This window comes from Alosa sapidissima, chromosome 3 (assembly GCF_018492685.1).
Source record: "Alosa sapidissima isolate fAloSap1 chromosome 3, fAloSap1.pri, whole genome shotgun sequence".
Lineage (NCBI taxonomy): Eukaryota > Metazoa > Chordata > Actinopteri > Clupeiformes > Clupeidae > Alosa > Alosa sapidissima.
This window is the reverse complement of record NC_055959.1, coordinates 28,035,746-28,049,525: the sequence shown is the minus strand read 5'-3', so window position 1 is coordinate 28,049,525 and position 13,780 is coordinate 28,035,746. Positions and strand designations below refer to the sequence as shown.

General features: G+C 45.3%; 1 protein-coding gene across 4 annotated transcripts; it reads left to right on the top strand.

The window, feature by feature from the left end:
- The first annotated feature begins 181 nt into the window (after positions 1 to 181).
- On the top strand, positions 182 to 13,780 carry tlk2 (tousled-like kinase 2). 4 transcript variants are annotated; one of them, XM_042086401.1, is made up of 21 exons: positions 182 to 523; positions 2,031 to 2,113; positions 2,783 to 2,854; positions 3,053 to 3,119; positions 3,222 to 3,262; positions 4,166 to 4,264; positions 4,513 to 4,614; positions 5,448 to 5,540; positions 5,831 to 5,941; positions 6,056 to 6,192; positions 6,309 to 6,461; positions 6,891 to 6,957; positions 7,104 to 7,201; positions 7,414 to 7,495; positions 8,334 to 8,425; positions 9,711 to 9,800; positions 10,013 to 10,182; positions 11,292 to 11,427; positions 11,565 to 11,676; positions 12,022 to 12,129; positions 12,420 to 13,780. In XM_042086401.1, exons 2-21 carry the CDS (start codon positions 2,033 to 2,035, stop codon positions 12,591 to 12,593), a joined length of 2,085 nt encoding a protein of 694 aa, XP_041942335.1. In that variant the 5' UTR covers positions 182 to 523; positions 2,031 to 2,032; the 3' UTR covers positions 12,594 to 13,780. The 4 variants fall into 4 exon arrangements, with proteins under 4 accessions (XP_041942335.1, XP_041942334.1, XP_041942337.1 ...); XM_042086400.1 differs by having other exon boundaries at positions 182 to 785; XM_042086402.1 differs by having other exon boundaries at positions 194 to 292.

The following is a 13,780-nucleotide window of genomic DNA, read 5'->3' as shown; positions in this document are numbered from 1 at the left end:
TTAGAGCAAACCTTGTAAGCACAAGTGCAAACCACTGTATGGTGTCCTATGAATTTAACTTGTTTAATTTCCTTATCTGTGTGGCTGGCTAACTTTTCGATTTTATTGAGATTAATAGTTTGTGAAGTGGGGCGTGGTCGGGATGGAAATCTTGCGAGAAAAAATGAGATTTTCCGATTATTGTTTACATTGCAGGAAAAAAAAATAATGAGAACCGAACCGAATCGATCCGGATTAAACCGAACTGATTCAAACGGGATCACTTCCAAGATAGAACATTGATGCGTAAGAGGTGAGCTCGTCGGAACCGCAGTCTGCAAGTAAAATTAGAAGCAGTTTTCTGAATGGACTGAGTCTGACACCAACTGGGAAGAAAATGACAAAAATATCCTTGTGGGAGCCGTGATTCATGAACTAGAGATGCTAAAACAGGTGATGGGCATTGTCTGGTGTGATCGACGGCAAAGTGCAATGGCTGTCTGAAGAAAGAGAGTAAGAAACCTCAAACCCCCGGGAATCTGAGGTGGGCAAAGCTCTGTTGAGGAGGTTTCGGGGCATAACTTTCTCATAGGCCTGGAGGTTTGTAAGCCTCCGCACATCTGAGGGACTCTGAGCTGGCGCACCACTTCCTCCATCGGGTGTCTCCTCGTAGGCAAGAGACGGGGATTCGGATGAGGCCTTGTCTGGGAATGTAGGGGTAGCCAAGGAAGGGTGAGACGGGAGACGAGGGAAGAATAATCGAGGATTAACCAAAGGTGCTTGCGGGAAAAGACCGTTTGCCGCAGGTATAATGCTAACCTGTTTGTGTCGTATATGGATTAAGTGAGATGTCGAGCTTTATGTGTTCTGATTTTGTCATGTTATGGGAAAATCGAGGTGATGCTGTCAGCTAACGTTAGTTTGCTAATCATCGCTTGCGCTGTACCATAGTTTGGATTTGTGGGCTAAGTTAACTAGCGAGCTATCTAGCTGCTGATGTTCAACGTTGTTTGTTAGTGTTTATCAATAGCTTGTGCGTGTCACTTGACCAGAATTAGACATTTGTTTCGACAAATGTCAAACACCTCGCGTGCATTATTGTCAAGTGAAAAAGAAACATTGTAAGATTAAGACCTATTTAGAAAATGGGAGATTTATCACTGTTAGCGCCAACTTCGATGTAGTGTACAAAGGTTAGCTAGGGTAAGAAGACAGGCACACCTTAGATAACTATCAATCGATAACTGGGTTCATAGTGGTAACTTTGCGCAAGTGTTTAGTTGATGATGACTAATGTGATCGGTCTGAAGTGTGTGTTTATTTACTGTAGCCACATACTAAGATAACACCTAACACTTATTATTGTACATCATGTCATTTTTAAGAAGTGTGACATTAAAATTAAGTTATGCATTAATTGTGGAAAACACGCGATGTGTTCTTTTTTTGATGATGGATAGTCTCAGTGTTAATTTCACGTTTTTCACGAAGTGATTGAAGCTTCATCAAGAGGAATGTATGTCTGGAAAGCCTATTTGATGAGTTATCTAAATCTGTGCAACTAAAACAATAGGTCATGAGGTCCTGTCCCCTCCCTTGTTATCTGATGAAACCAAAAAATACTGTTTACTTAAGTGTTGCTGATTTGGGATTCAGTTAGTTTGACAAAAGGTTTTGCAAAACAAATGTTTATGTGTGTAGTACATTTATGATCAAAACTGTCTAGTTTGGCTTACTGTTGTGCAACTGAGCACCAGCACAGAGATTTAGACACCAGTATGAAGGGTGAGGCTGAGTCATGAACTCTAGGAATATTCTGGAAACCTACATGAGAGATTCATGAGTCAACATGTCACACACATGCATGGGCACAGATTGTTGTGCTGTTGCTACCAATTTGTCACAGTTATGGGGACTCAATCACTGACAACTGAGTCTAATCTCTCTCTCTCTCTCTCTCTCTCTCTCTCTCTCTCTCTCTCTCTCTCTCTCTCTCTCTCTCTCTCTCTCTCTCTCTCTCTCTCTCTCTCTCTCTCTCTCTCTCTCTCAAGCCATGATGGAGGAACTGCACAGTCTGGATCCACGACGCCAGGAGCTTCTAGAGGCCCGCTTCACTGGGGTCGGAGTTGCCAGGGTTAGGAAACTTAAACATCCATCCATCCATCTTCTTCTCCTCTTTTCTCTTCTCCGTATTCAGTTCATATGGTGGAGTGGGCGTCATGCAGACACACCAGCGTTTAATGAGATGCCCTGTAATCTCTTCCATCCATCCTCTTTTTTACCCCTCACTCTCCCTCTCTCCCTCTCTGCCTCTCGGCCCTGCACTCAGTGTGATTTATCCGTCTATTTGTTTGTTCCCTTTGGTCTCTGTTTGTGTGCCTTGTCTTAGCATAAGTCTGTCCTTCAGGGCTGGGGAGCAAGCTGCTTGACATTTTGAATAGCACTTGGTTGTAGTTAGTGGTTGAGCTTTGTGGCACGAGCTTTGGGAAAGCCTGTACATTGGAGTGGTTCCATAATAATACTTTGACCTTAACAGCCCAGGTGCCAGGTTCTGTATCAGCAACAGTATGACTAACAGAGTGACAGCCAAAGAGAATGCATGAATGAATATATCAATGACTGGGTGTATGAATGAAGATTGCAATACGTATGTTAGGATTGGATTGGAGCAATTGAGGCTGTGATACATTATGGCCATGAGGAAGAACAGGAGAGGCCTGCTGCTGGAGTATGTAACGGAGGATTATTTGTTCATTTATTATTTCCTTTTGTGCCTCCCCCCACCACCACCACCATTCTTCAGGGCTCTGGTCATAATGAGTCATCCAATCAGAGTCTTTGCAGCGTCGGGTCACTCAGCGATAAAGAACTGGAGGTTGGTGTGCTCCCTCTCTCCAGAAATCAATGACACACACGTACTCACACACAAGTAGTCTGTCTCTCACATGTGGACACATACCAGCACATACATTGTTTTGGCGAGTAGAAGTAATTGAACTGAAATTGTTGTTGCTGCATCATTAGATAAGCTTCTGGATCTTACTCCTCTTTGTGTCCTGCATGTTCTCCTTAGACTCCGGAAAAGAAGGCAAATGATCAGAGAACCCGGAAGAGGAAAGGAGACATGTTCGACAACCAAGGCAAGGATTTGGACATGCGTCTTTTGATTCCCAAAATCCTACTCGGTGTAAGCCTTGTTTATGAGCCTCTCTTTATTGTGCTCACGTGTCTTTTCTTTGCAGGGAAAGGGACCAGAGGGCTCAAGATTAGTGATTATTTCGAGGTAAGACTTAGATTTGTCTTCAAACCACCAAGTTCTCCACCGACACACTAAAGACGTGCCAGAAAACACTAGACTTTGGTGGATATAAATTCAAGGGCATGGAGCCGATGGGTGTGCAATGCATGGGAATGTGACAAAATACTGTCACACGCCTTAGCACCTAGCTCTCAGGAAGCCTATGAACATGCCTGAGGTGTTGGCGATCGACAGCAGAAAATATCTGTGGTGTGAAACCATGTAGGTTATGCTCTGATAACAATGCCTTACTGGTGAAGACATGGTTTGCACTTAAAGCTTTCGAAATTGTGAGGCTCCTGAAGTTACTGCCTCTTCCCTCTGTAACTGCTCTCAGCAGGAGTATGCGTTGGTGTGGGTGAGGGTTTTACAGGGTTTCCGCGGGTCATTAAAAAGCATGAAAAGTAATTAAATAGATTATGTGAAAATTCAGGCATGAAATGGCATGAAAAAGCATGAACTTCGATGTTCAGAGGCATTAAAAATTATGTAAACTTGATGGAATAAAACCTTTTTTTTTCACTATTTATTTCGATCATATAAACATCTAAATCTAATTTTGAACGGAAGTTTAGCGTAATGATTGACAGGCGGAACCTTTTAATTGGCTGTTTTTTACGGCCGGTGCACAAAGTCGCGACACCGGATGCTAGTAATGCAACGTGCTGTGAGTGTGAGTGAGTGAACGGAGGAAATATCAAATGACCGAAAAAATTCCGTATCTGCAGTTGGACATGGGCATGGGATGGGCATGGGCATGAAATTAGTTTAAAGTGGCATGAAAAGGGGCTTGAAAAAGCGCAATGAAATGAGATTTGCTGATACCTGCAGTAACCCTGTTTTAGCACAGTCCCTACTCTCATTGCTGCTCTCATTCCTCTGGCCCAGTTTGCAGGTGGCAGTGGGGCTGGTACCAGTCCGGCTCGGTGCATCCCCCCCGTGGTGCGGTCGTCCCCGCAGCACTCACTGTCCAACCCTCCCGCCGCTGTGAGTTCCTTTACTACCCTACCTGTCCCATCCTCCCAGTGCTGCCCCACCTGGCACTCACTCGTATCAGCTGTAACGTGTGAAGCATTTCACATTTTCTTGATCTTTCTAGATCTTGCATGCTCGTTAGCAACCATAGTACTGGACATGTAATTTTGTTTTGGGGTGTTTGTTTATGTGTGTCTGTATGTGTGTGTGTGCGCGTGTGTGCGCATGTGTGTGTGTGTGTGCATGCATGTGCTTTCCAGGTGCAGCAGGGCAGTCCATCCTCTTTAAGCTCAATAAACACAGAGCACTCCTTCTGCTCCCTGAAATCCATAAGCGCTCACTGTCAACACAGAGCAACACAGGTAACACACATACACATCACAAATAGCAAAGATTGTCACACACCTGTGTGTGTGTGTGTGAGAATACCAGAGTTTTATTCCAAGTATGTGGTTTAGACACTAAATCAGATAATTTACCTCGGGCTAAGCTGAAGCAATCCTCATAGAGAAGTCTGTGTGATTTGGTTTTGCCTGGAGAATGAGGCCACATGGTTGGAATATCCCCTGTTAGCCCAGTAGAGCACATATGTTTAGAGCTTGAGCAGGACTAATGATGTCATTTCAAAGGCAGCACCTGCAGTCTCCCCCCTCACTGGTTCTCCTGTCCCCTTTCCCTCTTCCACTGGTTCTCCTGTTCTCGTCCCCTTTCCCTCTTCCACTGGTTCTCCTGTTCTTGTCCCCTTTCCTATTTCCCTCAGAAGCCTGGATAGCTCAGTCGGTAGAGTATCAGACTTTTAATCTGAGGGTCCAGGGTTCAAGTCGCTGTTCACGTGATTTCTTTGGGGCAGCCGTGGCCTACTGGTTAGCGCTTCGGACTTGTAACCAGAGGGTTGCCGGTTCGAACCCCGACCAGTAGGCACGGCTGAAGCGCCCTTGAGCAAGACACCTAACCCCTCACTGCTCCCCGAGCGCCGCTGTTGTTGCAGGCAGCTCACTGCACCGGGATTAGTAGTGTTCACCTCACTATGTGTGTTCACTGTGTGCTGAGTGTGTTTCACTAATTCACGGATTGGGATAAATGCAGAGACCAAATTTCCCTCACGGATTCAAAAGAGTATATATACTTATACTATACTTACTTATACTTGTGTCTATTCCATTCCTGCTGACCCGTCTGTTGCGCTCCACCCCAGTCTGACCTGACCATGGAGAAGCTGGCTGCCCTGGAGAGCAGCAAGAGCTCTGACCTGGAGAAGAAAGAGGGGCGCATCGACGACCTGCTGAGGGTAAGATGGGATGGACACAGGCAGCCCCGGGAGCATGAATACACTGTCCGGCTGTCCACTTTTTAGGACGTTGAAGAGCAAGGTTTGAGAATAGGGGTTGTTTTGATGCCAATGTTTTTTGTTGTTGTTTTTTTTTTTTTTTTTTTTGATTTGACTGTTCTTCAGTGAGATAAAATAAAGAAGACCTTGGATTGATTGTCTCACAATAATGTGTGTCAATCATATTAACACCAAGATGCTGACTTCCTTTATAACTGTGTTTTGTTTGTTTGTTTGTGTGCTTTCTTCAGGTAAACTGTGATTTGCGAAGGCAGATTGATGAGCAGCAGAGGATGCTAGAACGCTGCAAAGAACGCCTGAACAAGTGTGTGACCATGAGTAAGAAGCTGCTCGTTGAAAAGGTGAGACACTCAGACCAGGCAGCTGTACAACTGGGGAGACATTCATTTGAAACGTTAACACTTGGTTGGAGTGGATATGGTAATATGCCTGCCTGCGTGTGTGTGCTTCTTCAGTCAAAGCAGGAGAAGATAGCTTGTCGGGAGAAGAGCATGCAGGACCGACTGCGGTTAGGCCACTTCACCACTGTCCGACACGGAGCGTCCTTCACTGAGCAGTGGACCGATGGCTACGCCTTTCAGAACCTCGTCAAGTAGGTCTCCCTCTACTACACCTGTGCTTTGACACTTGTCGGTTTTAGCCTGCACTCGCACAGGTTTGCCCACATTTTGTGTGTGTGTGTGTGTGTGTGTGTGTCTGTGTGTGCAGGCAGCAGGAGCGGGTGAACTCTCAGAGGGAAGACATCGAGAGGCAAAGGAAGCAGCTGGCCAAGAGGAAACCACCCAGCGTCTCGCAGACCCCACCCCCCAGCCTGGAGCCCAACAAGCGCAAGAGCAAGAGCAACGGAGCAGAGAACGAACTGTACGTGGAGGGAGGGAGGGATGGAGGGAGGGGTGGATGGAGGGAGGGGTGGAGGGAGGGATGGAGGGAGGGGTGGAGGGAGGGATGGAGGGAGAGAGGGATGGAGGGAGGGATGGAGGGGCATATGAGGAAGGCGAGGATGAAGACTCTAGAACATTAGAGTCCGATTCAGGGACTCTAATGTCTTACATGTTTGTCACACATGCTTGGATTTTTTTCTTAACAAGTAGATACTGTTCCAGACCGCAGCATTGATCTGTGTGTAACTTGCTCTGTCAGTATCCAGATGTCCAGCCTACCTAGGAAAGAATGCTTGTATTGGTTTCATTTTACACTAACGTTCACGGTTAACTCCCTACTGCGTGTAGCCCCATAGACTTCTGGTTTACTCTCCATTCTGTTCCCTCAAAGGTTTGTGTACATTTTCAGGTTATCACTAGCAGAGTATCACGAGCAAGAGGAGATCTTCAAACTACGCCTCGGCCACCTAAAGAAGGTAGGGGGTGACCATGGATGTGCCTAATCTCTGGTGATGTTAAACTAAATAGAAGTGTGTGTGAGTGGGGGAGCCTTACAGGAGTTTGAAGAGTGTGTGTGTGTGTGTGTGTGTGTGTGTGTGTGTGTTTCTGGTGTCACCCACAGGAGGAGGCTGAGATCCAAGCAGAACTGGAACGGTTGGAGCGGGTACGGAACCTACACATCCGGGAGCTGAAGCGAATCCACAATGAAGATAATTCCCAGTAAGTCCTCTGTGCTGGTCACCAGCACCATCCCTCATTCTGCCAGATGGGAAGCCAACTGCGGCTAGCTTGCTGAATATTTCACTTTCTCTCTTCCTTTAAATTCAGTTCAACTGAGCTCTATTGGCATTACTCTTTGCAAGCAGATACAATATCTGTTTAAAACTGAAAAAATAAGTAATAATGATTTTATTTAAACCTATCCTCCTCAGGTTTAAAGACCACCCAACGTTGAACGATCGCTACCTGCTCTTGCACCTACTGGGACGAGGAGGCTTCAGTGAAGTCTATAAGGTACACGGCAGAGGATGTCCTCCGCTTGTCAGCAAAGCTGCTGCAGAGATGGCTGGGTGTGATACCCTACGGCATGGCTGTGTTCTCTCTTTCTCTCTTTCTCTCTCTCTCTCTTTCTCTCTTTCTTTCTCTCTCTCTCTCTCTCTCTCTCTCTCTCTCTCTCTCTCTCTCTCTCTCTCTCTCTCACTCCCTTGCTCACTCTGAGCAGGGTCCTGGGGGAAAAAAGACAAATGTGCTGTGTCATGAAAGAGTTAGAGGGCAAATCCGCTCCTCTGTGCTGAAGCAAGCCAGGGCCTGCTGCTGTGTCTTTTGGGCTTTGGCTGTGAAGCCCTGCGGAACCCATGACTAGAATCTGTACTCTGTGGACAGCCATCTGGACAGCCATTACGAGAGTTATCAGCGTTGAAGGACGTGGCCTGAATTTGAGCACTTAATCAGAGTGTGTTAGTTTATTATGATCATTACTTATAGCTGAAAAAAAAAATCTTTTGACGAGACAATTGAATTTATGTAGCACCATTCATAGACATGGAACGTGGTGGTATTCTCTGAGTCTAGTAGGATGGCATTCTGCATAAATTGTTGTTGCTTCATGCATGGTTGTGAATACATTTCAGGGATGTGTGTGTAGAGTTGGAAGAGTCGATAACATGGATCCACTCACATTTTGTAACTGACAGTAAAGGCATTGCAACCAAAACCCACATAAGCCACTACAGGGATTCTAGGTTCTAGAGCAGCAGTAGCAGTAAAGTATGGCAGCTGTTCTCCATTTTAGACTCACCACTATCTTATTTTGCTCATCTCCTCACTCTCTGTCTGTCTGTTTTTCACACAGGCCTTTGACCTCACAGAGCAGAGGTACGTTGCTGTGAAGATCCACCAGCTCAACAAGAGCTGGAGAGATGAGAAAAAGGAGAACTACCACAAGTGAGCGAGCAAGACCAATTCTGTCTGACGTTGATCTTCCATTCAACACATCGAACATCCACCTCAGGAAACCACAGCGACCTTTTTGTAGGCTGATTCATGCTTTTTTATCGAGACGAGGCGTCAAATGTGCCAAGGCACATGCTGCGTTGGGTCAGAGACGTCAGTCTCATGGCGAATTGGCTCAAATTACTGCCCACATCCTCAGGGACCGAACCGCTCATAATGACCGTTGAGGGGGCTGTGATGGTCTTTGATCACATGGTTTCCAGCAAGACACTCAGCAGTCCATAAATAGCTGCCCAATTTTAAGTTTCGGCTACTGTTCACAAACTATTAGTGAACCTAGACTTTAAAGTCCTTTGTAAGGTCTCCTGATAATCTAAGCCTGAGTTGAACTGTTATTGAATAAACAAATGCCTCCCTGGCAGCCTGTACATGTCCTCTAAAGCCCAATTTATGGTTCTGCGTGGAATCAAGGCTGTCGCCACATGAAGCCTCAGCCAGACTGTACAGTCTGTTTCTCAGTAATGTTTTTAAATCAGCACTTCAACAGACAGCAGTACTTTGGACAGTTGTGGGAAATTTTGTTTGCTAACACAAACATTGTGACAGTCACCACATCAATAACCTCAAATGCATTTTTTGGTGACCAATAACAAGGTCGTTGGAATACACCATAGGCAACAAGTATTTGTGTCAGTGATTGTTTGTGTGGGCAAAAATGTGGAGACATTCCATAAAAGATGGGGGCAGTATACCTCCAGAAAGTGAGTTGGTCTACCCTTGAGTAACAGTATTGCAGTTTGGCTGGCGGTTATGTTGCCTGCATACCGCCTCCCATGGCCGAAACTGATATTATGACAACTGTCGGGCTGTGGCTAGTAATTTAGCATGCTAATTCAGGTTGATATCTCTGCAGCACTATACCTTGTCTCTTTTTTAATAACATCATCACCCTTATTTCTTCTCATTCTTTTGATGCGTGTAGCTCATTTTTTGGATATTTTTACCTCAATTCTTACACATGGCACCTTTTAAAGATGGTGGATGCTAACTGGCTGAAGCTTTCTCTCCAAATCCTGACTCCCTGGATGTACCGCAGCTTCTGTAAGATTTCAGACAGGCAAGCCATCAGTTCCCTCAGAATTGGCCACTGAGGAGGCATGAATCAGGCATTCAGTAGAAAGGGACCAATGTTTCAGTAGTCTTGTTTTTTTTGTTTGTTTTTTTTCAGTAAGATTTGGTATTTTCTTAAGTATTACTGTTTTTTCCTCCCCCACAGACATGCCTGTCGAGAATACAGAATTCACAAGGAACTGGACCACCCCAGAATAGTCAAACTATACGATTACTTCTCCCTGGATACGGACTCGTAAGTCAGAACCTTTTTTATCTCTTTCTATCAGTATCAGATATCCTCTCCGCTGCTGGACTTTAGAAAACCGTGTCAGTCCTGAAACTGTAATATTATGTTTGTTTTGTAGTAGGATCTCACAATCGTCATTCGCTTTACTGGTTTGAGCCAGTCTTGTTGTAGACTGGTTTGAGCGGTGAACAAGTTTGTGTCACGGCTCTTGCTTGCAGGTTCTGCACAGTTCTAGAGTTCTGCGAGGGGAACGACCTGGACTTCTACTTGAAGCAGCACAAGCTGATGTCTGAGAAGGAGGGCCGTTCCATCATCATGCAGGTGGTCAATGCACTCAAGTACCTGAACGAGATCCGGCCCCCCATCATCCATTACGACCTGAAGCCAGGTGGGTCGCTGGCGTCTTGAGTCCCCCCCCCCCCCCCCTTCTCACCCAGCTGATGTAGAGTTTTGACTGCAGGAAGCTCACTCTGAAAAGGCTATGTTTGCTCCACCACATGGAGGTGGCAGAGGTTGCCAAGCAACTAGTGACACTGTTTGTCAAACAAATGTAAATTCTTCTGCCCCTAGAGTGTCAGCGATTGCTCTGTGTGGTGATCGCTGTTTCTTTCCTAAATGACACAGATCGGTCTGTGTGCGATTAGCTGAATATTCATTGTATTCTTGAATAATAATGACCCCGAGGAACTCTTCATGAAGCTGAGGTGTGTTTAATGCATTCATCATGAACTCCAAGAGGATTGATAGCTTGATTAGCTTAACCCTGTGAATGCAGATGTTTGGAAAGGTCTGAATGAAATGAGAGAATGTTGCATAAGTGAGTGAGTAGACAGGCATGGCTGCGACCCTCATAGCCAACAGCTCTCGCAGCTTTACCCTGTAATGCCCTATTATTAGGAATGGCGCTCATAATATTCACCACAACATTCACTGGACGTAATGACCTATCACATCCCCGTCCCTGTCGCTCTCCAGCTGCACATCTGTGTCCAGTGTTGTTGCTGTAGCCATGGATGCGAAGTGCACTGGTGGTGTGGTGTTGTACACATGCGGTCAGGCACCAGCCGTTCTAAGCGGCCTCTTGGAAACATCTGTTTTGTCTTGAGCGACCCAGTGAGGAATAAACACAACAGACGAGCCGAGCGTCGATGCGCAGCCTCATGTTTATGCCGTTTCTCGTCACGCGAGAGCCATTTGCACACACAGATTTGTTCCTAAATGGCTCGAGCAATTTGTGCCATCTGGTTCAGCTGTTCATCTATTTTTTTCCCCCATAGAACTAAATATTCGGCACAAACAAAATTAGTACGCACGTATTGTTGGCCGATTAAAACCTATTAAATTAAATAATGGAATTGCAAGAAACATGAGCCTCTTTAATGGCAAAACAGCATTTAAAAATGCCCCCAAAATACTGCTGTCAATCATCTTTCTACTGCTGTCATTGAGTCGTTTGTAGATCTGTTTAGTGTTGCTGACTATTTGTGTGCGCTGTAGGTAATATCCTCCTGGTTAATGGAACTGCCTGCGGGGAGATTAAGATCACCGACTTTGGCCTCTCGAAAATCATGGACGATGACAACTACGGAGTGGACGGCATGGAGCTGACCTCCCAGGGAGCCGGCACCTACTGGTGAGCACGACGCCCCTCTCCCATTCTAACGGGAGGTGCAGGTGAATGTTTGTGTAAAGGACAGGTGTGGGCTGCATGATGGATTGTACAGTGTTTAAAGTAAAAGGACCATGAGAGTTAAAGCATCTCCCCCACAGGTACTTGCCTCCAGAATGTTTTGTGGTGGGAAAGGAACCACCCAAAATTTCCAACAAGGTAGATGTCTGGTCAGTTGGAGTCATATTCTATCAGTGCCTCTATGGGAAAAAGGTACATGCACGCACGCACGCACACACACACACACACACACACACACACACACACACACACACACACACACACACACACACACACTTTATTTCCACATCAGATGCACAAAAGAATAAAAATGGGCACTGCATTTTAGCTTTACCAAAGTAAATAACTACACTCACAATTCACAAGCAGGAAACACTGCAAATAGTATTTGTAACTGTAGTAATGTAAACTCTGTGCTGTGCTACTGATTTGAGGATTTATGCTCTTTCAATGTAAAACTCCAAATCCTGAAACTCAACTCCTAGCTATCAATTGTATATAATCTCATTTGAATGATTGCTTGCTTGCTCTCCCCAGCCGTTTGGACATAACCAGTCTCAGCAGGATATCCTTCAGGAAAACACCATTCTGAAGGCCACAGAGGTCCAGTTTCCACCCAAACCGGGCGTTTCACCAGAGGCCAAGGTGGGCATCTCAGATCTTTGCCCTTTATTTCTTCAGAACTTCTGTTTCATTCTTAAGGGTTCCAATGTTCTTTAGTGGAAGTTTAAGTACCTTGGCATAGGCAAAACTAGAATAGAGCTTGTTTTTTTCCCCTTTCCTAAGCTTATGAGGGATTTGGCACTTATGTTAGAAGATCTCAGTCTGCTGTTGTTGATGCATTCAAATCCTTGTGTAATGTTGCCATGTTCCAGTTTGTATAGTATTTCAGTCAGTAATCCTAATTCTCATTCTTTTGTCTGACCATTCTCCAGGCCTTCATCCGCCGCTGTCTCATCTACCGCAAGGAGGACCGCATCGACGTCCACCAGCTGGCCAGCGATCCCTTCCTCCTGCCTCACATCCGCAAGTCGGTGACCAGCACCGGGAACTCTGGGACAGCGCTGGCCTCCACAAGCAGCTCCTCCAACAGCAGCGCTTCAAACTGAGCCCGCCCTCTGCTCCCTCAGTGCTTTTTTCTGATTGGTTGAGACAGGGGGGTGATTGGCTCTCTAATTAACCCCGCCCCATTCTCTGTGATGTCCTGCGTTGAGGACCAGAGCCAAGAGAGAGAGGGACAGATGGAGAGAGAGAGGAGAGAGAGAGCTGAAGAAGGATGGGATACCTGGCGTGGTCAGGTGTCCAAACAAGGCCTCTTCTATCTCCTCTGCTCCTCTCTCTGTTATGGTGGCCAAGTCAGGAGGTTGGTGGGATTGGCCTCCTGTTTACGCGCCTCCTGTAGTGAATTGGGGATGGATGGAGGGAGGAAGACAAGTAAGAGAGGAGATGGTAAGAGAAGGAATCTCTGCTGAAAATGAGACTGAAAAATGGACCGAATTTCTTCAGCTGGGGACAGACTCTGTTGTACGCCCTACACCCCACTACACACACACACAAACACACACACACAAACCATTCATTCACACACACCCATTTATACAAAGGCCTACGTATACACACTTTTAGGCAAACGCATAACTGTCTCATCAAAACAAATGAAAACCTTTTTAATGTATTTGAACTTGGTGAATTTCCCCTTACATAAGCCCCGTTTTCAGTCTTTCTGGATGAACTTAGCCAGCACTTATGGGGTTTGCCTGCAGCTTAACCTGTATGGTGAGCCTGTGGTTAGTGGACCCAAGCCATGTCTTCAGTAATGCCCCCTCCTCTCTCTTACCTTGACCAAAGCTGACCAAACATGACCACTGAGTGGCGCTATTTCGCCTCAGAAGTTTAATGTTTAATACAATATGCTCTTCTCTTTGTTTTTTCTCTCAAAGTCTTAAAAGTATTTTTTATCAATTTTAGTGAAGACTAACTGATGGCCCAAGCTATATTAAAATTTTAAAATTAGGTTGAAATTTAACCCATTTTTTAATGGAGATGAATCTAGTTTTTTATATAAATATATATATATAAGTATATATCTTGGTCTTTTACTTACATTTCGTTACTTGACTTACACATTCTCACACACACTCAGACATACCATACACACACACACTCAAGCATACACTCATATTTATTTAGGTCTGTTTGAATTGATGATTTTGGCTCTGGAGTCAGGGCCAATGTATCTGTACTGTGAGTGGGTGTAGGGCCTCATACAGAGATCATTAAATATTATTGCTTATAA